The sequence below is a fragment of the Mugil cephalus genome, chromosome 3 (genome assembly GCF_022458985.1).
Source record: "Mugil cephalus isolate CIBA_MC_2020 chromosome 3, CIBA_Mcephalus_1.1, whole genome shotgun sequence".
Classification (NCBI taxonomy): Eukaryota; Metazoa; Chordata; class Actinopteri; order Mugiliformes; family Mugilidae; genus Mugil; species Mugil cephalus.
In genome coordinates this window covers 9,610,714-9,634,190 of record NC_061772.1, presented here as the reverse complement: position 1 = coordinate 9,634,190, position 23,477 = coordinate 9,610,714, and the positions used below count along the sequence as shown (strand labels likewise).

At 42.7% G+C, this 23,477-nt stretch overlaps 1 protein-coding gene across 1 annotated transcript in view; it reads left to right on the top strand.

Moving 5' to 3' along the window:
• The window catches only part of kiaa1549lb (KIAA1549-like b), a 57,468-nt gene extending 34,192 nt beyond the window's left edge, over positions 1 to 23,276 (top strand). Inside the window, exons 5-22 of the mRNA XM_047581503.1 lie at positions 814 to 1,033; positions 1,344 to 1,477; positions 2,192 to 2,360; positions 5,677 to 5,736; positions 7,176 to 7,327; positions 7,786 to 7,957; positions 8,517 to 8,680; positions 9,039 to 9,074; positions 10,305 to 10,495; positions 13,627 to 13,757; positions 14,648 to 14,772; positions 15,138 to 15,367; positions 16,352 to 16,484; positions 18,215 to 18,601; positions 18,687 to 18,781; positions 19,064 to 19,212; positions 19,344 to 19,495; positions 20,470 to 23,276. Coding sequence (XP_047437459.1) covers positions 814 to 1,033; positions 1,344 to 1,477; positions 2,192 to 2,360; positions 5,677 to 5,736; positions 7,176 to 7,327; positions 7,786 to 7,957; positions 8,517 to 8,680; positions 9,039 to 9,074; positions 10,305 to 10,495; positions 13,627 to 13,757; positions 14,648 to 14,772; positions 15,138 to 15,367; positions 16,352 to 16,484; positions 18,215 to 18,601; positions 18,687 to 18,781; positions 19,064 to 19,212; positions 19,344 to 19,495; positions 20,470 to 20,733 — 2,964 coding nt within the window. The 3' untranslated portion in view covers positions 20,734 to 23,276. The remainder of the gene's footprint in view (positions 1 to 813; positions 1,034 to 1,343; positions 1,478 to 2,191; positions 2,361 to 5,676; positions 5,737 to 7,175; positions 7,328 to 7,785; positions 7,958 to 8,516; positions 8,681 to 9,038; positions 9,075 to 10,304; positions 10,496 to 13,626; positions 13,758 to 14,647; positions 14,773 to 15,137; positions 15,368 to 16,351; positions 16,485 to 18,214; positions 18,602 to 18,686; positions 18,782 to 19,063; positions 19,213 to 19,343; positions 19,496 to 20,469) is intronic.
• Positions 23,277 to 23,477: the final 201 nt, after the last annotated feature.

Sequence of the window (23,477 nt, the reverse complement as noted above, 5' to 3'; positions counted from 1 at the left end):
TGAGATTCTTCCTGGCCTTTTACTTTCAGTGTTTCCTTACAACCTATTTACTGTATAGTTGTCTATTCATGTAGGCATATACAGGCATACGTAACTTCTCCATCACTATAAGGTTTAGCAAGACAGTGACCAGTTAATATCAGAAACGTAAAAGTGTTGTGAAAAGGTGAGGACTTTGGGAATATCATTTTATTGGCCTGTACTCTATATGCAAATTGACATTAAAATAACAGTGATAAGTCGATATCCGTAAACTGCAATTCATTTTAATGTGCCAACTTGTGAATACCACAAGAGAGTTTGTGGGAACGTTTCTTGTGAACAACGAACACCTGACCCCATTTGAAGGCAGAAAACGGGGTCACTGGTGACTCTAAATTGGCCGTAGGTGTGTGTGAATGGTTGTCTTTCTCTGTGTGTTAGCCCTGGCGACCTGTCCAGGGTGTTCCCTGCCTCTCATCCAGCGACAGCTGGGACAGGCTCCAGCCCCCCTGTGACCCTCTAGAGGACAAGCAGTTGTAGAAGAGTTAATGTTAGATTAAAGTTGTACTGCTATGTCATTTATCTATTAGACTCTGTTTTGTGGGCCATATTTTGTTCACAAAATTTTCTACTGTTGTACAAGTGTACCCCAAGATCCTCTGACCTCAACGTTAGGTGTGTTTGAACACTTCTGAACGCCCCTTACCGTACCCATTAGCGTAAAGTCGTTCATTATATTTGCCTTCACTGGGATTTTTTTTTTTTTTTTAAAGTATCAATATGGCGCCTCAATCACAATTAAATTTCTTTTTTTCCACTTTGTCCTCTCAGGTGGAGACTGTATTTGGTTCTCCCAACATGACGGTGGCTTATCACGTGACTGGTGGGGACATAGTTTACCCTCCGTCTGTAGTGCTGGAGGGCTTGGCGTCCTATGGCCGTGATAAGCTGATTGCAGACCTGCGACAGTATCTCCCCATGGTAACGGCCCTGCCCCTCCCAATTGCATTATGGAGAACCAGCCCAGCCGCTGGCTTCCAGCTGAAAACAGGTGAGCTCGCCCTCATGCAGAAATCATCTTAAAATTTACTGCTATGTGTTCCTGCTGGTACTGTAAACTGAAAGGGATGTAAAGAGAAACAAAAACACTCAAAAAAAAAAAAACAGAAAGAAATGAGAGCATTTGGGCACAAATGAGGCAAAATAATACACTCATGTTCTTAATGTACATACAGTGTATGTTGTATAGACACTGTAAACGTCAAGATTTCTAGCATCTCAGTGAACTGATGAAAAGAAGATGTCATTAATAGTTTTTTGGTGTAGAATGTTGTCAACGTCATCTTGTTTTTCTGTTGCAGTGCTCCAGTTTGTGGGAGCCGGTGATGATCCTCGGTCCTGTCGCTTCACTCAGATGATGGAACAGAGGCTCGAGAAGGTGTTTTCTGAAGCGCAGGCCAAAGTGCTCAGCTCTAACAGTAGACTCTCTGTGCAGGTACTGTGGTGCAGTCCTAGATGTGTGAACATGTTCCCCATGGCTGGTGTGTATTGCCGCAGTTTTTCATTTGAAACTACCGCAGTGAAATGGAGACGAGATTTACAAAAGATGATGTCTGCTCTGCATGTCAGTGTCAGCTTTCTTTTTGGACTGTGTCGTGCGTACAAAACATTTCAGAACCCAAACAACGGTTCAGAGTAAATGATTATACGGCAAAAACTACTAAACGCTGTTTGCGGCATATTAGACGACGACTGTTACACTTTAATATCCCCATGTGGCGACACAAATAGATGCAAACTGTGTGTAAACTGAGCAAACGTTTACATTGGTATTTAAGTCTTTCCTTAAGACCTCCATTTGAGATGAAAATTAATTATGTTGAAGACACAATTTTTCTATTAATTTTAATGAGCCGCCACATTAAAGTGCACCCTATATTATAGCTAATTTGACAGTTATGCACGGATGAAGACGTTGATGCTACAATATTTATGCTCTCTTTCGTGGCGTGCCAATTTCCCTGCTGTCGTGTTGCTCAATGATTTTAAGAATGTTTGTTGTTCCAAGACAGTAATTGATTTTTTCCCCTCTCTCTTCAATGCCATTGAGAAGGAGCTTTGATTTTTACATTACAGCATAAAATACAATCCCAGCAGACTTTGTTGTAAGTCTTTCTTCTCTAACCTCTGTTCTTCATGTATTTCACAGATCCTGAGTGTCTCTCAGGCAGCAACTTCTCCTGCTGTGTCATTGGTGTACACTGTGAAGAATGGGACTGTCTTCCTTAATGGCACCGCTGCCTCAAACCTCCTCGGTCAGCTTTCAGCTGAGCTGGTGGGCTACTTCCTCTTCTATCCACCACTTATCATTGCTGAGCGTAAGTCACAGTTTGCATTCAGAAATATGTTTGTCAGGAGTTATTTAACAGTCCACAACACACACCGTTTAGTGCAAACCTGGAAACAGGAAGACAAAGGTCAAGATCACTGTGACTTCACAAAACCTCTTTATAATTAAAGAATTCAGTTCCTGCATGGCAAAATGTCCCGTGAACGTCCAAGTTCAGTAAACCTAACTCTGAGTGACAAACTGGAGAGAGGGCTCATGTCCTTCTGTTAGGCTTCAGGTTCAGTTCAATATCATTTAAACAGTATATCAAGACGCTTTACAAAACCCGGCCTGAAACCCCCAGAGTAAATATGAAGGTGACAGTGTCAAGGAAAACTCCTTTTTAACGGGGAGAAATGCTGAGCAGAGCCCACCTCATATGGAGGGACCCATCTGTCTGAGGCAGAAAGGAAAGAGAAGAGAGCAGCAGGAGGAATGAGTTACATCTGTCATAGATACATACATCTTCAGTTGATTGTCACTGCACCATTCGAGGGAGCTTGCCATCAGCCCTCTGTACTCCTGCGTCGCTAATTTTAACTAAAAACTATTTGCTTGAACCAGACATATCAAAATAGCAGTAATGTCCAGGTCACTTAAAAAATTCTATTCTTTAGTCTTCACTATGTTTAACATGTGTCTAACTTGACATGGATGCAAACTACAGCTTAAAAAAAAATTCTTTCCCCTTCACACAGTGTCAGATGGTCTATCTAGGCACCGATAAATCCCCAAGTCTCACTCTCGTCTGTTTTTCCAGTAACTGGATGTTTGTGACTGTCCTGCTGCTCTGACGATCGCTGTTGTTTTTTAACGTTTGGGTCACTTAAAGATAGTTGATGAAAAGCGCAGACCTTCCATCTCAGCCTCCATTGAGGGCATACACAGCCTCCATCTGTGTTTGCATTGCACTCACAAAGAGACAAATGAAGAGTGACAGGGAATCAGCAGGAGTCTAACAGCCATCATAGCAGAGTCCCAGTGCCGTCTGATGCATCCCCAGTGTAACTGCTGCTCAGTAGAAGGAGATCGGTCAGATAACGGCCTCAGATGCAGATGGAATGAGGAATCGTCCTCCTGGTGCTGGATTAATCTTTGGAGGAGACAGTTATGTATGGCCACGTATGTTCAAATTTCAAAGCTGTTTACTTCTGTTTATCCTCTGTCTAACCAAAGTGATTGTGTTAGACTCTGAATGCTTCTAAAATACATGCACATCCAATATTGTGCTTTAACGCAGCCTGTGTAGACTCTGTCACAGCACTACACTCGTGCTCACGCTGTGCCCCTTGTGTCGACAAATTTGAGATTATATGGAATCTGGCTATGCCATTCATAATGCAGTTGTGTGTATAGAAACATCTGTTTTATGAAGCTCAAAGACAGACGCCTGGGGAAAGTCTGTAAAAGGATACCCTGGATCAAGATGACTTTAGGAACACAGAGGGAGCCAGGGATTTGACAGTGGATATAAGAAGCCTACATGTGGAAAGCGCACCTATCGTTAACTCTCTGTCCAAGAAGAAATAAGACTCTGTGGCCTAATTTTAAAGGTCTCTAACCAGCTGCAGTGCCTGGATTCAACGGTCACTTTCATAAGGCTGAACATTGGCTATGAAAGATCATGCTCATGATCGCGACAGAGATGATGTCTAAACCACGACTAAAGGCAGGGGCTTCCCAGTAACGCCCTATTGCTGAGCACCCCCGAAAATTTTTTTTTGAATGTACGTTTAAGACAGAAGTATGTTCCTTTGCAGGAAGCGTTTTACACCGTTGGACATTTTCAAGAGCTCTCTAGCTCGGTGTTAGCTGCTGACAAATAGATGCCAGGGCAGCAAAGAATTATTGAGTTCATGGCCTTCATTATTCACTCTCTGCTGCATCTTTTCTATCAGCCCAGATGTCGAGTATTTACAGGTGACCAGTCAAACCACACTGTTGGTGGCATATAATTTATGTACATTATGAGCTACTGTGTGAATCTTCCATTATGTAACCGACGAGCCTGTGAATTATAGGATACAGATGGTGGTCGAAGATGGACAGATATTAGATTCAATTTGGAGGTTGTGTTTTACAAACTGAGAAAAATAGGAGATTTGATTCCTCATTTGATTTGAAAGCAGCATCTAAAGCTGCCTGACCGGGGAAACCATGTCACTGGGGACACATTTTTGATTGACACACAGTTCGAAATCAGGATGAGTGGGATCTCTGGTAGTGAGCATCAAGTTAACAATCACTTTGATTGAATTAGGAAAACCAAGTTACGTTCAGGCGGGATGTCTTTCGTCACCGAGCCGGGAAGGCACACTCGGCACAAAGAAAAAGAGACAGACTCTAAGGCAGCAGAAGCTCACGTGGAGGAAAACCCAGTGGAACAGGAGAAATTACACGTAACAGGGATTCTTCTCTGTTTGTTTTGTAGCCTCACCGTTAGTGACATTACACTGTTCGCAGGAGGTGTGAGCATATGCTAACAGCGGCTGCCTCCTCACTTCAAAGCCAATTATTGCGGTAAATAATTAACAGTGGGGGATTCTGCTACCACCTTGGGCTCTGACTGTAAAGGACGGGGATCTCACACCACTCCGAAGTGCCTATTTGCACTACGGTCGTTCTTGCGCTGTGTTCAGCTCTTTTACGCCCCCTCCGCTCTCCACCAATTCCTCTCCAGTGGAAAATAAGTGTGACTCTCTTTTGAAACTAAAACAACAATTGAATACTGCCATCTTCGTAGTGGTAAAAATATGAAATATTGCTTTGCAATATCTTTCTGTTTGAGATATTTTTCACTTCTTGAAATGACTTACAAACACCCCCCTGGCTCTCATCACGACGCAACAGAGGTTCGTGTTGGCATTCCACGTGTTCTGTGCTTATAGGCGGTGCTGAAGCGATTTTACTGACACCCCTGCAGCCCGATCCATTACCAGTACTAAAACCCTTACTGTTCCTTTCACCCTCCAACCACCCCTCTCTCCGGTCACGCCTGAGTGTACAGTTCTGTGTGTCGGCTTTCGCAGGCCACTGATACAGCAATCCCCCAAACACTGCACCAGCCTCCAGCACAAGAGCTTAATCAGGCAGGAAATAGATGTAAGAGAACACAGAGACAACCAGAGCTCAGACGGCTTAAAGCTCCCCATCTCCTCTGCATTTGTCTGACATTCAGCGATAATGAAGCTTTAAACTAAAGATCTCAACCACATATAAACAGCTAGATGTACCGACATAAATTACACAACAGTGTGAAAATCTGATGTTTTGAGGTCATTTCTATTTTGTTTTTGTCTTTGCAGCACTGGAATATCACAATTTGAACACGTCCATTGCAACTAGAGACTTCTGGGTTGTTACAGGTAAGGATGACATCGCTTCAGGTTCTTGCTTTATTGAACACAGATTGTTCCCAGAGTCTTCTTGGGGTCACGTAGCGTACATTTTCGACAAGTCTTCAGACACAAGGCATAAATGCACAATTGCGCTACTTGCAGAGGCTTTACATATGCCTGTGTATCTAAACTGTCTCCTTCCACATGAGCTATGTGGTGTGTAGGAGTCCTTGATAGTATTTGCTTTGTGGGTTTTATGAATGGCTGCGTATGCTGAGCAGAAGCAATATACTATCTCGCGGTGTTCAAGGGCACCCGTACGCTTTTGCTGAATAATGGATGGGGCATTCAGTTCAGACTATGTAGCTCTTAACCCTGCCTCACTGTAATGAGAGGCCAAGTCAGTTCAAGGTCAGCCCTTAGATAATAGGATTTACTCACTCTGAACAAGATATACAACCAGGATTATTTCTTTCCAGCTGCTGATAAAATAGAGCAGCTGTGTCAGCTGACATTTTCTACCAATAGGTGATTGGGAAACAGTTTCAATTTTCGGTAACAATCTTCTGAATATCCTGGAGACAAAAGTGGCACAATTGCCCAGAAGTGGGAAACATAGCCCTCCTCCTAAAGCTCTCCTCTGTTTGTCCTAATCACCTTCCGTCCAATGAATGTGTACATGCATCATCTCGATCATGCTTGTGACCCTGTTGTGGTTATATAGTGCAAATATGAGAATTGTTGCCCTGCCCTCCCAGAAGATCCTGCTTTAAAGGTACACAGCCATGAAACTGAATAGGCCTCAGCCGCAACCGGGAGCCTTCGGCTACTGTTGGATTGAGGCTAAACTGTTAGCGACATTCAACATAGGCGATCAGAGCCAACTCTATTATTATTGATTAATATTACAAGAAAATTAGTCAGTAACGTGCAGGAGAAGAGTGGCAGGCTTGGAAATCAACTCCAGGCCTGTTTTTGATAATGTAGTTTTGCAGTGTAGGCCATGTTGGTTTTAAATCTTGATGTTAAATCAGGATTTGCATCATCTGAAGGGATGTGTATATACATCTGAATTTTGTAGAGCAGGGAATGGCAAGGCCTTTAAACTGAAAAAAAAAACTGACTGGCCACATTGTCTTCTCACTGATTTGATTTTCCAAAGATTAAAAATATAGCCAAGAGGAGAGACCACCTGAATTGCACAAGTTTGAAAGTTTATTGGTGCAGTGATGCCAAAAAAAGAATTGCCTGCTCCATATTGATGTCTGAATTCGTATTTTGCTTTGGCAGTACTCTATTTAAATATGGCCACGCCACTAAAGCCAATTCAACTGAATTTATCCCAGAGTAAACTATAGCTGAATGTGAAATCAGTGAGGACTTTTCTAGCACCGTCTTTCCAAACAATTCATTTTCTCTGTTTACAACAATCAGGCCATCTTCTTTCTTTCGAACCACATTTGCAGTGATCCAGGACGTGGAGAACGCCAGCCTGGAGGGGCAGTACCAGAGCTTTGCCAATCTAATGGAGCAGCGGCTGGGAGAGCTGTTTGTGCTGGCAGGCCAGCAGGGCACTCGTTTTAGACGAGCAACTACTGTAGGCAGCTTCACTGTCCAGGTAAGGAACTGGCACGGGGGCCCATAGGGAATGCCAGTTTATTTCAGATTCTTAGTCTGATCTTCTGCCTGACTGCCCTGGCATGTAAGTCAGAAGTTAAATTAGTTAAATTGTTATGTTATGCTCAGTTCTAACGGCATGAATATTTCAGAAGATGTACACTTTGATACGCACTTGTACACGCGCTTTCGTGATTATAGTACTTGTGGTCAGGCCCTGATAATTAGGGAGCTTCTCAGCTCATCATCTGCTAATTGCTCATCAAAACAAGCCAGAGGTTGAATCCTTTACCGAGAAGCAGTCTCTTCTGTCCATGCGTTTGTATTCCTCTCTGGAGACTCTGCGCCTAAATGCATGATGTTGCTTTTGTTTTTGTTCCTGAAACGTTAGCCGATTCACAGCAGGGAGTAATCCATCCAGTCCTGTAGTTCATGGAAACGCATCTCTTTTCTAATCAGATGGTGAGCATTCGTAGAGTCTCAGGGCTGAAGAATCCAGCAGAGATGACCTACTATGTCCAGCACAATGGCGTTCCTATATCGGGCACATCCGCTGCCAAAATCCTGAACACAGTGGATTCTCAGACCATGGCACTCACCCTGGGCTACTTTGTCCAGCTGCAAGCAGAGCGTAAGCACCACCGCGTCCTCATGGCATTTGACAACCGGGCAAATCGACAGAAACACTCACGGACACAGACATGCAAACCAAAACGCATGACTCATGTTGAGATGGGAGAGAAAAGCTTGTGCTGGGCTCGGGGGCATAGGAGAAAAAGTTGAGGATTTTGTTTGCTCTTGAAAGTGTCTGAAATGCCCCCAGCAGGACATTGTTTGTTTGGGCTAAAGGGTTTGCTGACTGCTAAGAGGAGGAGGGAAAGGGTGAGACGGGGTTTGCAGAAAGAGAAAGGGGCGGTGGGAGGGGGGAAGGGGGCATGCAGCATTCTCTTACAGATTGTTGCTTACAATAGCTGAATCGGGCACGCTGTATATCAGGTTGAGCTATACGCAGTGTCACTTAGTGTGGGTGTGATGAATGCTTCTGTCTGTTTCAGCAGTGAAAGTAGACTGTGTATTTTTATCCGTCCAGTGAGCCATTCAGCTGACTAAAGGTTATCACTTACTCATTTGGTTTAAGGTCTTCTTGATGCCGTGACATGAGGTGAAAAATATGTTTTTCCTGTCCCCAGCCGTGGTCAAGAACCCTCCTAATAACCTCTGGATAATCGCGGCGGTGCTCGCCCCGATCTCCGTGGTAACGCTCATCATCATCATCATCACAGCTGTGCTCTGCAGGAAGAATAAGAACGATTTTAAAGCTGATGCCATCGGTAACCTCAATCCCCGGGCTAAGGTATCCGTCTTCCTACGCATCTGCCGGAAAGAAACTTTATTTTGTTCCCTTTGTTTTGGGGAAATTATAATCAGCGTTCTTTCTTTCTGGTAGATAAAATGGTTGATTGAGAAAACAATTAGCAGATTAATTGATAATTAAAATACACATTAGTTGCAGGGCGGTGCATCTGATGGTGTGTGTGTGAGCGATGACGGTCTGTGATAACATGATGTGTATAGGATTTTTTGTCTTTTATGTTACATGTATATCCTGCATTGTTTACACTGAGCCATCTTCAGTAAGCTCCCTGCTTTAACGCAGAATCCTAGTCAATCTTGAAGAGCTCACAGTTTAAAACATTTTCTCTTGCTTTCAGACGGCGTATCGGAGAGATGTGGGCTATTATCACCAGGTACCTGCCTCTCTGTATTTCTTCTCATTACCGAGCTGTGTTTTCATTTTGAAGGCTCAGCTGAGCTAACTGTGGGATTTGAGTGGGATTCTGTGCAGACAACACTTTTAATATATTTCAATAAATCCCCGCTGCACTGAAGAAAACTAAGGCTACAACGGCACACCTGAGAAACAAGCCTTCGCGATGAGATTATCTTGAAACGCTGGTATTGCCTATTCTTCTCATAGTCGGTCTCCAGGTGGCAAATTTCAAAGATCTGGGCTTTGCCGAGAACGGTTATAGTGGAGTTTTGAATGCAGGATGATCGCTTGGGTTGCGTCGAGGGTTGGGGCACAATGTCCTAATCAAAGTCGTCTCTCCACCTCTGTGCCTGCCGTTTTTTGCGCTCTATGGTCCACTGGCATACATCAGTGTAGATAAATGAAGATGCAGAGTATAGCACAGGGAGCATCCTACTGTGTTATGAAATTTCATTAGAGAGGAAACAATAGAATCTTCTATATTAAACTGTGAAAGCAACTTCAGTGGTACTCAGAGTAACAGCACGCGTTGTAATGTCCTGCAAAGTGTTGTCAAGTATCCAAAACCAACTTACAGGCTTAATCCAATCAAAAATTAATTATCATGGCATGTCGAGACAAGCCCCCACATCTCATGAAGAGTACATACAACCTTGTCAGAGTTTCATCTTTTGAGATTAGCAACAGCAGCACTTTGACAATGAAGATCTTTACTCTCACGCAGTGTGTGTGTGTGCTCCTTTGAGGCAGTGATGTGTGTCTGACAGTTTATGACACTGCGAGGAAAGTAGCCCTAAATATTTCAGTGTATACGTGAGTGTGTACTAGCGTGTGGGTCGGAAATATTTTGACCTCTGCTGGACGTTTCTCTATAAACTTGTTGACATCCAGTGTCAGGGAGAGTCCTCCTCCCGCTTTTCCCCCCAATTCATCCTCATGTTTAATTATGTCTCGGTGTTTTCGTGCAAGTCTGCAGTTTTCTGCTTAAACGTAGGGCAGTATAGTAATCCCGGTTGTTCCTCAAATCCTCTTGACATCAAAAAAGACTTTTGAGCTGTTTTGAGACGTCCATGCGACTCTTCTGTTTGGTTGAGATATATATATATATATACACATATATGTATATATACCTTTTCTCTCATGAATGGAAGCTTTTCCAATCTTTTCTATCTGTCTCTCTCCATTTTTCACTCAACGTCTCCATCAGCCAGTCCAGGGTTTTGACTATGCCAAGCAGCACCTGGGCCAACAAGGGGGAGATGAGGAGACGCTGCCTGTCAGCCAGGATACCTTAGTGATGTCCCTACAAATTCGGGACACGCCGCTTTCACTAGAAAAAGCCCTGCAACAAGACGGGACGGCCAACAAGAAAAGCCATACAGCCGACAAACACAAAAGGTATCACTGACAGATCCGCGTCCTCATGCTGAGGCCTGTAAAAATGACACGTTTGCATATTTTCAGGTTCAGAACATATATCTTTAGAAGAATATCCTCTACATTCAGGGATTGCATGGGTGTAGCTGCTGACAGTCGGGCTAGCAGAGGAGTGGTTTACTTTATTTTGTCCGTGTTTGCATCATTTGTGATTATTTCTAGGTCAAATGAAAAGCTTGTTAGAGCTATTCCACACCTGTACTGATCTGATTCAAATTAATCTGGTTTCAGTGTGTCATCAGCGTAGTGACGGCTATGAAACAGTCTGTTACTGATCAGTGACAAACATTTAAACCTTGTCTATGTTTGTGTTTTAATTACGTTGTTGTTCGAGGTTAGCAAAGTTCACAAATATGACCTCAATATATGAGATATATCCATGGGTGCTCTTTTTTCTCTTTTTAACTGGCCTGCGTGGCATTAGCACTCACCTGTTATCAAACGCGTTTATCATTTGTTCAGCAGCCGTTAGGATCTGCAAAACTTCACATGCTCAGCGTAGCTATAACAGCTCGTGTCAGTTGTATATGTCTAGAAGAAAACAAGTGAGTCGCATTAATTTATTTAAAAATAAATTAACATTTTTCCTCCATCAGAGGCTGACAGCAGACGTCAGTAATATAATACATATGCTTAAAGTATGTATTATCTCCGCTGTAATGCATCGCTGCTCATTAGGAGGAGAAGAGGGGAGAGGAAGAATGATAAAAATGCAAAGATCCCTCCAGCCCGGTTGTCTGTCCTCGTTCCACCCGGATGCTGAACGATAGGCCATCATTAACAGGGTTCAGGTGAAATTGACCGTTTTCCTCGTCTGTCAGTCAGCGGCACTTTCTCAGAAATTAATTGCCATGCTAAATCATGCTAAATTATTTAATGAAGGCAAAATGGCGTAACTCTTCAAAGCCATACTTTACAACGACATCAAATGACACTTCTTTCAGAATGACACATAAACTGGTGAGCCTACACCATTGGTTTTTAGAGACTCTTGAGGCAGCAAAGGCAATTTAATTTAATACTCGTCGAGCTATTGGTCTTAAGGATTACAAAGCCCTTAAGATATCATTGTTCACTAGTGTTTGATAGTCCTACACCAGCTACTGTATCTGCTTTTATCCCAATAAATAGCAGACTTGTTCTAATGCCGTCTTCCTGCTTTATACACGGATGGTAACATCATAGCTGGAAAATATTGCATTGGTTGATTTTAACAAGCTCTCACCAGTTATAAGATACCAATCTAACATTCAGGCACATCAATCAGTGGCGAGGGTGCAGCACACCTCTCAAAACACCCAAATCAGGTCAACAGTTACAGTAAATTAATTGTGTGCATGGAGAATTTGTAGCCTCAGTCTGGCTTAGACGCTGACAGAGATAGCGTATTGGAGAACCTGAGCATTTCACATGATCTGTTTCTCACTTAAATTCCATTTAAACGCAATTGCTCAACAAATCTCAGAACAAGTAAGAGGATGCCAAAACAAAACTCCCCCATGGAAAGATATAAGTGAAATAGTTTTCTCTTCACACAAGACAAAAGTCGGAACATTTAATCACCACCATTGATTCATAAACATCACAGAAAGACACGGTTCACAAGTCTTTTGTTTTGTTCTGGAAAAAAACAAAAAGGAGTTAGATTGTAAAGAGGGACAGAAGTCAACACAATATCAGTGGCAAAGTTAAAAAAAAAAGCACCTTTCATGTATGTTGATCCTTTGTAGTTTCACATTTAGTCTAATACATTTTGAAATGTTTGTAAAATACAACTTTGCTTTGAAAAAAAGTAATGAGACTCACCAGTGACGCATGAAGTACAAAACCCTAAGTACAGCTTAATTTCAGTTTGTTGAATGCCTTCAGCCTCACACAGCATGACCCAAACCCAAACAGTTCATGCATTCATGCATGTGGCACGACCGCAACTAGTTACAAAGTATCCACGACACGGAGGACGGGCTTTAAGTGTAGCCCACTGTTCTTCACTCCAGACCGTTCAGCTCTTACGCAGAGCCATGGGTTTGCTGTTATAGTTCAAGTCTGGTCTGTTTACCAGTATTTGATGCAAAAACTACAGACGAGCAAATGCTGCGTTCACTGAACCTGATTGTTTTGTTGACATCAGAAAACTCTCATTCACCTTTTAAATCAGCTAAAATGCTAATTGCCAGAGACAAGTGAAGTGTGAGGTTAATACCGTATGTGCCTATAAGAAGCATTTAGTGTAACTATTGAATTCAGGGCTAACGACAATTAAAAATCATGTATCCAGGCAAACATATAACCTCATCAAACAGCCAGTGTAAACATAATCTGCTCACCTCAGCGAATTGTTACACATTATATATCTTTGTCAAGCATGTGACTGTTTTGTGGAATTAGCTCTCTGCAGCACTGGCTCCGTGAGAGTAGGGGAGGGTAGCCACTGCTCCACTGTCTGTCTTTGCCGTTATCAATTTTACCAGACAATTAGGGGATAGACCATGGTGCTTTGATGTCACTGTCAGCCTCGTGGTCTTCTGAGCTGAGACTTGATCAGCTCTAATTCCAACTGCAGCACAGCGTTTGAAGCCACTGAAACAAGAATTGGGTAAAGAAATGGTCTGGTCTGGAAAAAATGTCCAATTAATGCAAGAACCCGTCTTGCTACACTCTAGACTTGAATGCACACTGCTTTGAAAGATACATGACACCATTCATATGCTGTAAAGACATGCATTAACACAGAGCAATGCACATATGCAAACCAGCTTACATTTAAAAGCACACACTTGACAAAGCAATTCATAGTTTTCCACATTAATATATATATATATATATATTTTGTTTTTTCTGCAATACTGGGACAATCTTGTCTAGACTGGATATGGATTGATTTGACGAGCAGTTTCTGAATTAAGCTCAAATATGGCCGTACATTGTTTCCACTATTCAAACAAACAGTGTAATGATACATTATGGTGACTGGACATGGGCTTTGGAGAGGGAGGGAGGAAGGTGAGGTTGTTAAAGGGATGACATAACCTGGCTGTGAGCCAAGCTTCCTGAGAGCTCACCGCCTTTCCTGTTGCTATGGTTACATGCAGCAAGTTGCCAAGTGAGGACGGTTCCGTCATCAGCAACGAATCAGAGAAGCTGAATTCCGGCAGGGGACTGACGGTGCCGAAAGTCACAGCGCAGCAGAAACTGACAAAGGAGGAGATCTGCAATAGGGACGGTGAGAGTCACACATTGATGCAAATACAAATAATTTATTCTAAAGCTCCTTTGCAGACAAGGTCAGGTGTGTCACAAATGCCCCAAAAAAAATCTTTTTGTTGTGCCCTGCTGCACGGCACACTTCTTCCATTTCCTGCCCATGAGGACTGTGAAAGAAATGCATTGCCACTGCAGCTTTTTATCGTCAGATAGGTAGCCACTCAGCAGGAAGAAGAGATGGACCTGATGAATATGCATGAGACAGACACTGCTGATATAATAGAGCATGTCAGAGTAGTGGATGCTGTGACACACCGGCACAAACACATACACACCGTAAAAGTGCAGAGACACCCGGCAATGTCTAAGATGCGAAGGTTCTGAGCAATTTCTGTAAAATCCATTTGGACGTTGAATTATTTGCTGTTCTATTCTTGCCCGCCGAAATGAAATGTTCCACATGTGGTGGGTGTGAGTTAAATGAATTTAATTCAAATACTCGCGCTTGTAAATTGGATCAAGCTCTCTATAGATTAGGATTTTCTTAATGGGTGGATCTGCATTATTCATCAGCTGCGTTAAGGGAAACTAAAACTGAATCTAGTTGTCAGATAAGAAGCGGAAGTGCAAAGTCAGTCTCTTTCATTTATCACCAAAATGCACCGCCACAACATTGGCAGCGAAGTTATCTCTGTGATCTGTTGCATCCATTCACGATTCCATTTGCTGACACAGATGAATTGTTTGACATAATCCTAAAGGTGACAAGGTGACAAGAGCGAGTGACACGGGGGCTCAGACGGGGAGACAAAGAGGCAGGGTGACAGTTTGTTCCCCCTTTGACTGACAATGTAATGATTAGCGGTATTTGTAGTCTCTTTGTGAGTGAGCTCCCTCTCTGTTCTTCAGATCCATATGACACCTCCTCTGGCTCCCTGCAGCTCATTTCCATAAAGCCCATGGTGGCTCAGAACAGCTACTCACACCCTGCATCCTCTGACCGCAGCCAGGACTCAGTCATCATCAATGGAGAGGTGATGCACACGCACAGATACTGACATAAACACGTGCTTTTGAATAAATGAATGAATGAATACATGTGCAGAAAGATGCTAAATCGCCTTCTCATTCAAACAGCATTCTATACTTTTTAAAGAATCTCTCTTTGATGTTAAAATAGAATTATAAAGATGAAAAGAATATTCCAATCCAGACTGTAATAATAAATAAGAGTTAGATTTTTTAAAGCTTCTTATATTCATGAATCATCTGATCTGTCTTCCACACGCAACTTCCTGGACAAAGCTAGCCACATGCAGCAAAGAGACCTGCTGTCAGACTTTTGTTCTCGCCGATCTCAACCTGCTCTGTTGCATCTTGTCGTCTTTCCTCTCCGCAGGTGAACTTGGCTCTGAAGCAGAAGTCAGATATCGAGCACTACAGGAACAAGCTGAGGCTGAAGGCTAAGAGGAAGGGCTATTATGACTTCCCGTCCACCAACGGCAGCGGCAGCGGCCGAGCAGTAGCGCAGAGACAGCGGCCTGGCCATGAGAGGGCAGCTGGTGAGCACGGCAGACCCCTGGAGCCTGACGATGAGCGAGGCTCCACGTACGTGAAGTCTCACAGGAGGTGAGGGCAGGGTGGAAAACAGAGTGGAACCCGTGGTGAATGCACACAGAAGGGAAAGTCTGTGTTTACGCGAGTTTGAGTAGACTTTTATTACAGAGATTAACTTTGGACAGCTACAGTTGCGCTGGAGGTAACATGGACTTACTATTGGACAACTTGGCTTTCGACTATCGCCGGCTATCTGTTCCTGCCCACCCATGTCTTGTCTAATTAGCTCATAGACAAGTGGAACTGTCTCCTCTAATGTTGTCATTATCCTGTCTTAGTAGGCAGTGAGACACCAGTCAGGCCTGTCTGATTAGTCCGGAGTCTCCACAACAGAGAAAAGAGGATGCACGGTCCAATATGCATTGGTTCTGTCCTGCTTTTACTTCACAGAGGCAGATAAACATGGAAAGGTTTTAGTTTACAGATTTAGGCTTAGTGTTTTAATTAGCCTTTCCTCATTAACCCTCTCAAGCCCCAGAACAGCTGCTCTCAGAATAGAAAACAGTTCGGTAGCTATTTTTACTTACCGCCCTGATGAACAAGTAGCAGTTATGTGCTGTCAAACTTACTGTGTGACTGAGCAGTGACGCCACCAACATGAATTCCCCGCGCTGAAGTGATCCCATCAGAGCATGCTGCTGATATGAATCTTGTCCACTGTCATTATTGTACATTGTTCTTTGATGCGCTAATTGTTTTTATCAGTGTGGCATTTTGCTGTTGAAAAAAAGCTCCATTATATTCTCAAGCGACACAACACTTTGATGGATTTTTTTTTTTTTGTGTTTTTTTGTTATATCCCAACAACGCCAGATACGGTTCCTCGCCTTGTTCTTCATGTCTGACTCAATAAACCCACTGCACCAGACCTTTTCTCACACCACAGCCCCTTTCACTTCACCCATACTGCAACTGAAAAAGTAATTGAAATGTTATAAATGAATATCTACCCCAGGTCTGATTTGTACTGAGTCCACTCTTCACTCTAATTGGCAGGCACTCCCAGGTAGGGCAGACGGCCTATCGCAGCAGACAGAGTCTAAGCAGTCCGAGCCCTGGAGGAACAGAGATGGACTTGCTCGTAATGAGAGAGAGGCCCAGGAGAGGCATCCGCAACAGTGGCTATGATGTGAGTCATATGTCGTCAACCACCACCAGTCAACCATGTGTATCCAAAAAGTTCAGTCTTTAGTGCAGATGTTCCTCTTCTTATTTCTATGGGCAAAGTTAACGTGCTACAGAGGGACAGTTAAAAAAGGAAGACACCAGCTTAGACTAAATTATACACCTAAACTCAGCTGAACTATGTGTTTCATATAAAGGACAGGTTCCATAAACATATCTGGCTCCGATAGAGTCCCATTCAATAATTCTCAACTTCTCTCATGACGTATAAAGGATATCATGATTCCATTATAAATTAAATGTTTGGCCTATACAAGTACAAGTAAAGCCACCTCACACTGGAATTTGCAGTGAAACACTAAACAGTGTTTCCAGGTCTGATAACATGGAATGATAACATTAGCAGCAACAGAGCTAGAAATCAAACCTGTTCTGTGTGGTCGTATTTGTGTGTGCCACCGCGAGCTGAAGGCAAAGAAGTGGCTCATTCATAATTAAGAGGTGGGATTTATAAGGGCCTGTCGTTTTGATGTATAATGCATCTTGGGATGGCTGGTTTATGTCTCCACACTTTTATTGTACCATTATGGTTCCGTGTGTGTGGTCCAAATACAAGTATGTGAGCTCCTAAGAGCAATCAAGCGGACATTCCTAAAAAGAGCTTTCATTCTGAGCTACTCATAGAAGACTTCACTGAACTCCCATCGACCTGTTTGCCTTTTGACTCGGCACGTAAGGAAGAGCACAGGTATAAGTTGGTCTATTATTGTGCGTGTTAGCTCACTTACTGTACATGCAAGGCTTAATGGAGTCTTAAATGTTAATGTTTTATATAGTTTTGGGCTTTCCCTACTATTTATAGTTAAATATCTACTCTGAAAATAGCCCCTTGAGCTTTCAGTATGGATACATCAGATGTTTGGGACTACAGTGTGGTGTCATGAACAAATTTTTATTATATTTTTCATTCTGTCCACCCACTGCCGTGACATACTGGTCCTCTTGTGGTCGACCACAGCAAACTGTTCAGCTCTGTTAGAAATATGACACAATATAGCCTGTCCAAGCTACCTCTTTTTATCAGAACTGCCGGCCCTGTTGATTACAAAGGGACTAGTGTGGCTGCAGGCCCCATCACTGCAGATGCAAGCCTCTGCCGTTCCGTGTTGCAGGGTGGGGTGGGGTGGGGTGAGGGGGGGTCTGATTTATGAGGTGCACCACGCTAGGTCTCCCATGGCTACCCTCTGGTTGCACAGGAAGTAGGGCAGCCTCCACTCATATTAATTTATCACCGAATATAAGGACTGAATAGATGGAATCTGTGGCTGAAGAATAGGTGGCGGAAGTTTGGAAAGTGTAAGAATGAATGAACGAATGAATAATTAAGATGGAGATGAAATGAATTATATAGATTAGAGGGGAGGATGGTCACTGACTCAGACCTACAGGCAGCCTCTTCGAGCTGATTTGTCTTGGAGCTACATTCAGCATGGTCTTGGCAACAACACACAGAGAGATGACAGGAGACATTACAGTACTTGAACTCTTCTTGTCTGTCTCAGGGTTTATCTCTTAGCATCCTGTCGATTCAAGAAGGAGAAGTAAAAAAAAATATACACCATATATACACACACGCACACACACACACACACATATATATATATATATATATATTAGAGGTCAGAGTTTTTAGCGGGTGTGTTCAGTCTCTCCCTTTTGAACTTCATGTTTTAGACTGAGCCAGAGTTGATTGAGGAGACGAATGTTGATCATCTCATGGGGCCACGGGGATACATGTATGGCCGGGGATTGAAAGGCCACTCAGAGACATCCACTCTGAGCTCACAGCCGTCCATTGATGAAGTGCGACAGCAGATGCACCTGCTGCTGGAGGAGGCATTCAGCCTGGCTTCAGGGGGGCAGTCCACATCCGGGAGGCACTCCCACCACCACCACCAACACCACCAGCCCCCTCCGGACCACTACAGCTCGGCACCGCCTCCCCTCCCTTATGCAGACGTGGTGACCAGTGCTCCCGGGACAATGAGCTGCGGACGGGGCGGCCTTCAGTGGGTACCATCTTATGGTGCAGACGTCTATCAGTGCAGCTTACCTAAACCAGTAAGTTGGCTAAGAGAATGTACCTTCTGTCATAACATCTAACAAAGAACCCTAAACCTTCAGTGGCTTCCACTATCCGTTTTAGGCCTTTCGCTTTACCCAGCTTCCTGAGATGGCCACAGGTTCTCCTCCTCCTCTACCACCTCGCACTGGGCCTCCTCCTGGGACCTCCTTAAGACGGTAAACCTGCAGACACACACATGCAGACAGGCTAACACAGACATCCCCTCATATTTATTCACATTCAAATTCATACTCAGGGACTAGCGAGTCACTAGGTGGTGCACGGCGGCAAGGGTGATTTTAGGCCTCGTATAAATTTTAATATTGAACCAGTGCATTGAGAGATGGCTGGAATGTTAATAAGGCGCTCACTTTTCCACACGGACTGTGTCTGCCATCTAGTGGCGTGGTGTTGCAGCAACCGTTTGTTTATGTCTTCCCGATCTCTGTCCGCCTTAGTTCCACTTCTGACTTGGGCCCTAAAGCAAGGAGCTCAGAGACATCTGTCACTGAAATGCGGAGTCAACACGACAGCAACCCATATGGGCCAACCACTAGAGCAGCACTTCCATCTATAACTGGAGAGCAGCCTGTGTCCAACTACTCAGGTAAGCGTTCAAGGAGATGACTTTGCATTTTCAAAAGTAACTCATACTGCACTTTAATCATGTGCCAGCAAAATAAAACATTGGTGTGTGGTATTCATCCCTTTAAACATGCTTCCTCATGTCTTCCACAGGAAACCCAATAACAGCTGTCTACGCCATCCCAGCCAGTAGATCCAGCTACTCAGAGTACTTTGTCTCCACACCACCCACCTCCTACCACAGTCCCTCCTGGATGTCCTATCCACCGGAACCCGAGGATGTGCTGCCGCAGTGGGCAGACTCTGTAAGGAAGCCCCTTTCACCTGCTTAGGAACAACGCAACCCATCTACTATGATATATATTTATGGCTAGCTGCCTCAGTGCCCCAGTTGCTCATTGGCCTGTTAATTTTAAATAATTCTTTTGAGGGACTACAAGAAAGTAATTTTCTGCAAAATTATGAAAATATTCAGACCGTGAATAGGTTTGTCCTACAAACAGAAACGAGGCTAAGTAATTGCTATGAAATTCCTCACCCATAGTGTCTCCTTTTGGCTGGCAAGATGTCCCATACATGCCATCAAAAGGCTATAAAGTAATAAACATTCAAACACATAATAGAAGTATTATGACAGTAATATATCTGTCATGTATACAGTGCGCGGGATTGGTTCCAAGTACCTTTTGTGCTCATACTCTGGTTTTGGATTGGGCGTCATTTAACAGCAGCCGCAAAGCATCCTCCTACCGTTTGTGTTTTGTTTTGTCTTTAATTTCTTTACAGCACGTTCCATTTGCCCCGTGAGATTTGTTATGACCCATGTGTCTCCCTCCTCCCCATGTTCGCGTGGAATGTTTTCTCTTTTATTCCCTCTGTCTGTTTGCCTGTTTCAACCAGATGCCTTCATGCAGTGTCTTTTCGCAGAGCCTGTGTCATTTAGAAACCATTTGCTGAACTGAATGTATGGCTGGCGTTGAGTGGACACAACAAAACACCGGGGTAGTTGAGCACATTTCCTAAATGAACACCTTTTTTTTCTTTCTTTTTTTTTAACCATTTCCTTCATTATCTTTGTGTTGTGGATCTGGCACCTGACAAACTCTAAAACTCCTCACTTGGCCTTTTTATAGAGATTTTTTTCTAGATATTATAGTGCATATTTTAACTTATCACCCGTTTATTTTTTAAAAGCGATTTAAAAAAAAAAAGAAGTTAACTCTACATTGTTTATTGTATGGTAATAACTGCCACATGTCCTGTCTACACTGTTTTCCAGGTGCCTCTGCCTGGGTATGTTGAGGCTTTTCCTCACCCTCGTTACCCACAGGGGAGCCCCATCAGGTTGCCCCTGCAGTACAACCAGACACTGGAGCAGGCGCCCTCGGCCCCTAGCACAGCATCCCAGCAAAGTCTGCCCCAGGTGCTGAAGGACATGGACACCATGCCCCTGAGCAGCCTTTCCACCTCTGCACTCGTGCAGGCGATCCGCCAGGAGGTGGCCAAGCTGGCTAAGAAACAGAATGACATGTTTGAGTTTTAACTCGCGTTTGTTCGGGAGGTGTGCGCCGGCCTTCAACGGTGGCACATGAAGGCGGCACTCCGTCAGACTCATTTTTGATGTTTGTACTGTAAAACAGACTGATATTACTGTTATTATTTATCCACGTATTACCCACTTATCGATTTATTTTCACACACTGTTTGGTGTTTTTCAGCTCCCGACTTAAGGGAACAGAAAAGAGGATTTTTTTAAAGAAAAAAAATATATATATATTCCATCCCTTACTGACGATGTCCCAAGTAACTACTACACGCATCTCTTTGTAGATATGTCAATAGGATGTGCTAAATAGAAAATCTTTTTCTCCACAATTAGACATTTTTTTTTGTGAATCAGCATTACTTGAGGGAGAAAAGACGGCATCATTATTCTGTATGTCTGTACTGAGAGGACCAAATTATTCCTGTCAGATGGGTAAGTATAAACAGCGGTGTATATGAGCATGTACAGAACAAGGACATCATGTATCTAATCTCTTTTTATACACCGTTAGCTTAAAACAAAACAGGCAATACATCAATATTGGCTCATTTCATCTAAGCCCATGAAAACGAACTGCATATGCGTGTTTCAGTTAAACGCCGACTGGAAACCTTGAGATGCATCTATGGGGATGTAACTTGTGACAGAGTGTTTCTGTTATTGTTTCTTTTCTTTTCTTTTCTTTTTTCAAAATGCAGAGAAACTTTCCGATTGCACTGCAAAGTTGTTTTTTGGTTTTGCAAAAAATTACACTGACTTTTTTCACATTTTATAGACCCTTCCTTTGAGCTCCAATAGCTAGTTATAATAGTATATTACCATTGTTGAATACTTTGACTTTAATATATGTTTCACTGTTCTTGAGGAAAATTGATTAAAACGAATCCAACAATAATAATTAAAAAACTGAGTGAGCCGATACGTGCAGCTAGATGAACATCACACATACTGAGCTTGACGTTTTGCGGATGATTCTGTGAACTTTCCCCACAACTCAAAAAGAATTCGCTCTGCTGCTGGCGGTGGTGCCACAGTTTCTCATCAAGTTAAGCTATAAACAGAGATGTGTTCGTGGTTTGTTTACTGCCCCTAAGACATCTGAATAGTCTCAGTGGGCACATTTCATGAATAAAATACAAAGTTCATGTAAATTATTGACCTAATAAGGGATTCTGCATCAGTACTCCCTTGTGCGTTTGTGCAACAATGCAAATGCCTGCCGGACTGAGTTTTCCAAGAACAGCTCAGAGGCGAGCTTCACGATGAATATATCATTGTATATTATGAGTGTGACGGTAGTCATCCAGTTTGCAAAGTGTGTACGGCAGACATTTGGCTTGCAAAACTAATTTTATAACTACCGATATGTTTAAATCAGCCAGGCAGTACACATGATGAAGAAGCAAAATAAGCTTCCACATTCAAATTAAATATAATTCATGTAAAAGCAGATACAATATAAAACTAAAAGGAAAAATTGAAACAACTAATTAAACATTAGGTTCCAGGTCCAGTGCTGGTCACAATACAATTATTACTACTATGTCAAAGGAACAAAATAACAAGTGTAGTGCATTCGGTGAACCATCGGAGCATTCAAGTTGTAGCAGACTTATTTAAAGTGTTTTAATTTTACAAATCATTAGTTTTAATCATTTAATCTGAGATTTGTCCTTCCCTAAAAAATTACGCCTACTCATACTTCACTGCATCATAAAATACTCCAGTTCATTATGATGACTTCTTAATGCAGAATTGTTGCCTTGGGAATGGAAAGGGGGAGCTACCTACAGATGAGTGCATGTCAGGCCTACAGCAGGGGTGCTGCCATGTGTTTGCATTAACAGTGAGATGCTATAGATTACCTACTGTTAAGAGCATCATGTCGGATCACGTGGGATTCTTTGCTGATTGTGTTTCAGTCACAGAAAGCCCGTTATTTACAACACATAGAAAGACAGCTACAAGGGGAGATGCCTTTGAATCATTATTGCTTTAGAGAACAGTATTTTTTTGCATCATGCCTATTGATCAAATCCTGAAAACCTCTCTTCCGAGAACTGTTCTTTTATACTCATGCCTGAGGTGTGTAAGTAGGTTTAAGGAAACTCAACAAAAACTGTGTTGTTGCTTGTTTTCCCGAATCATTTATCTCATTATTAAGAGGAGCACTTGTGTCTTAAGAGCTGTAGTACATACAGTGGAACCATCTTTTTTTTGTGTATACCCGAAGTGAACACCTTTCCATATTCTCATGCTGGACGACTGAGGAAACTTAGTGATGTTAAACAAAAGGGATTGAGGGGATTTGTTGGTTCAAAAGTATTTATTCTATAAAATGAAGTTCAAATTGAGCAAATCATTAAAAATCAATGTCTTTTTTTGTCTTCCTCACTGGTTTCCTCATTTCATTTTCATCTGCTTGATCTTGTTATATTTGATGTTCCTGATCAAACAGAGAGACAGAGAGAAAGATGGAGACATACAAGACATATTTAGCCTACATGACTCAAATGAAATAAAGGATTTTACTAGAAGAATCGGGTCAATCTTTTTCTCTTTTACTTTCTGCTGGTCAGTTGTCCGAATGAGTCATATCAAAGGAGCTGGAAAATGTAATGCCTGTTGTTAGCCATGATGCTGCACCTCTCACCATTTGCTGATGTAACACAACACAGAGATGACTAAGAACGCCCAAATTCCTAATACTTTGGAATATTTAAAAAATGTAATGAAAAAAA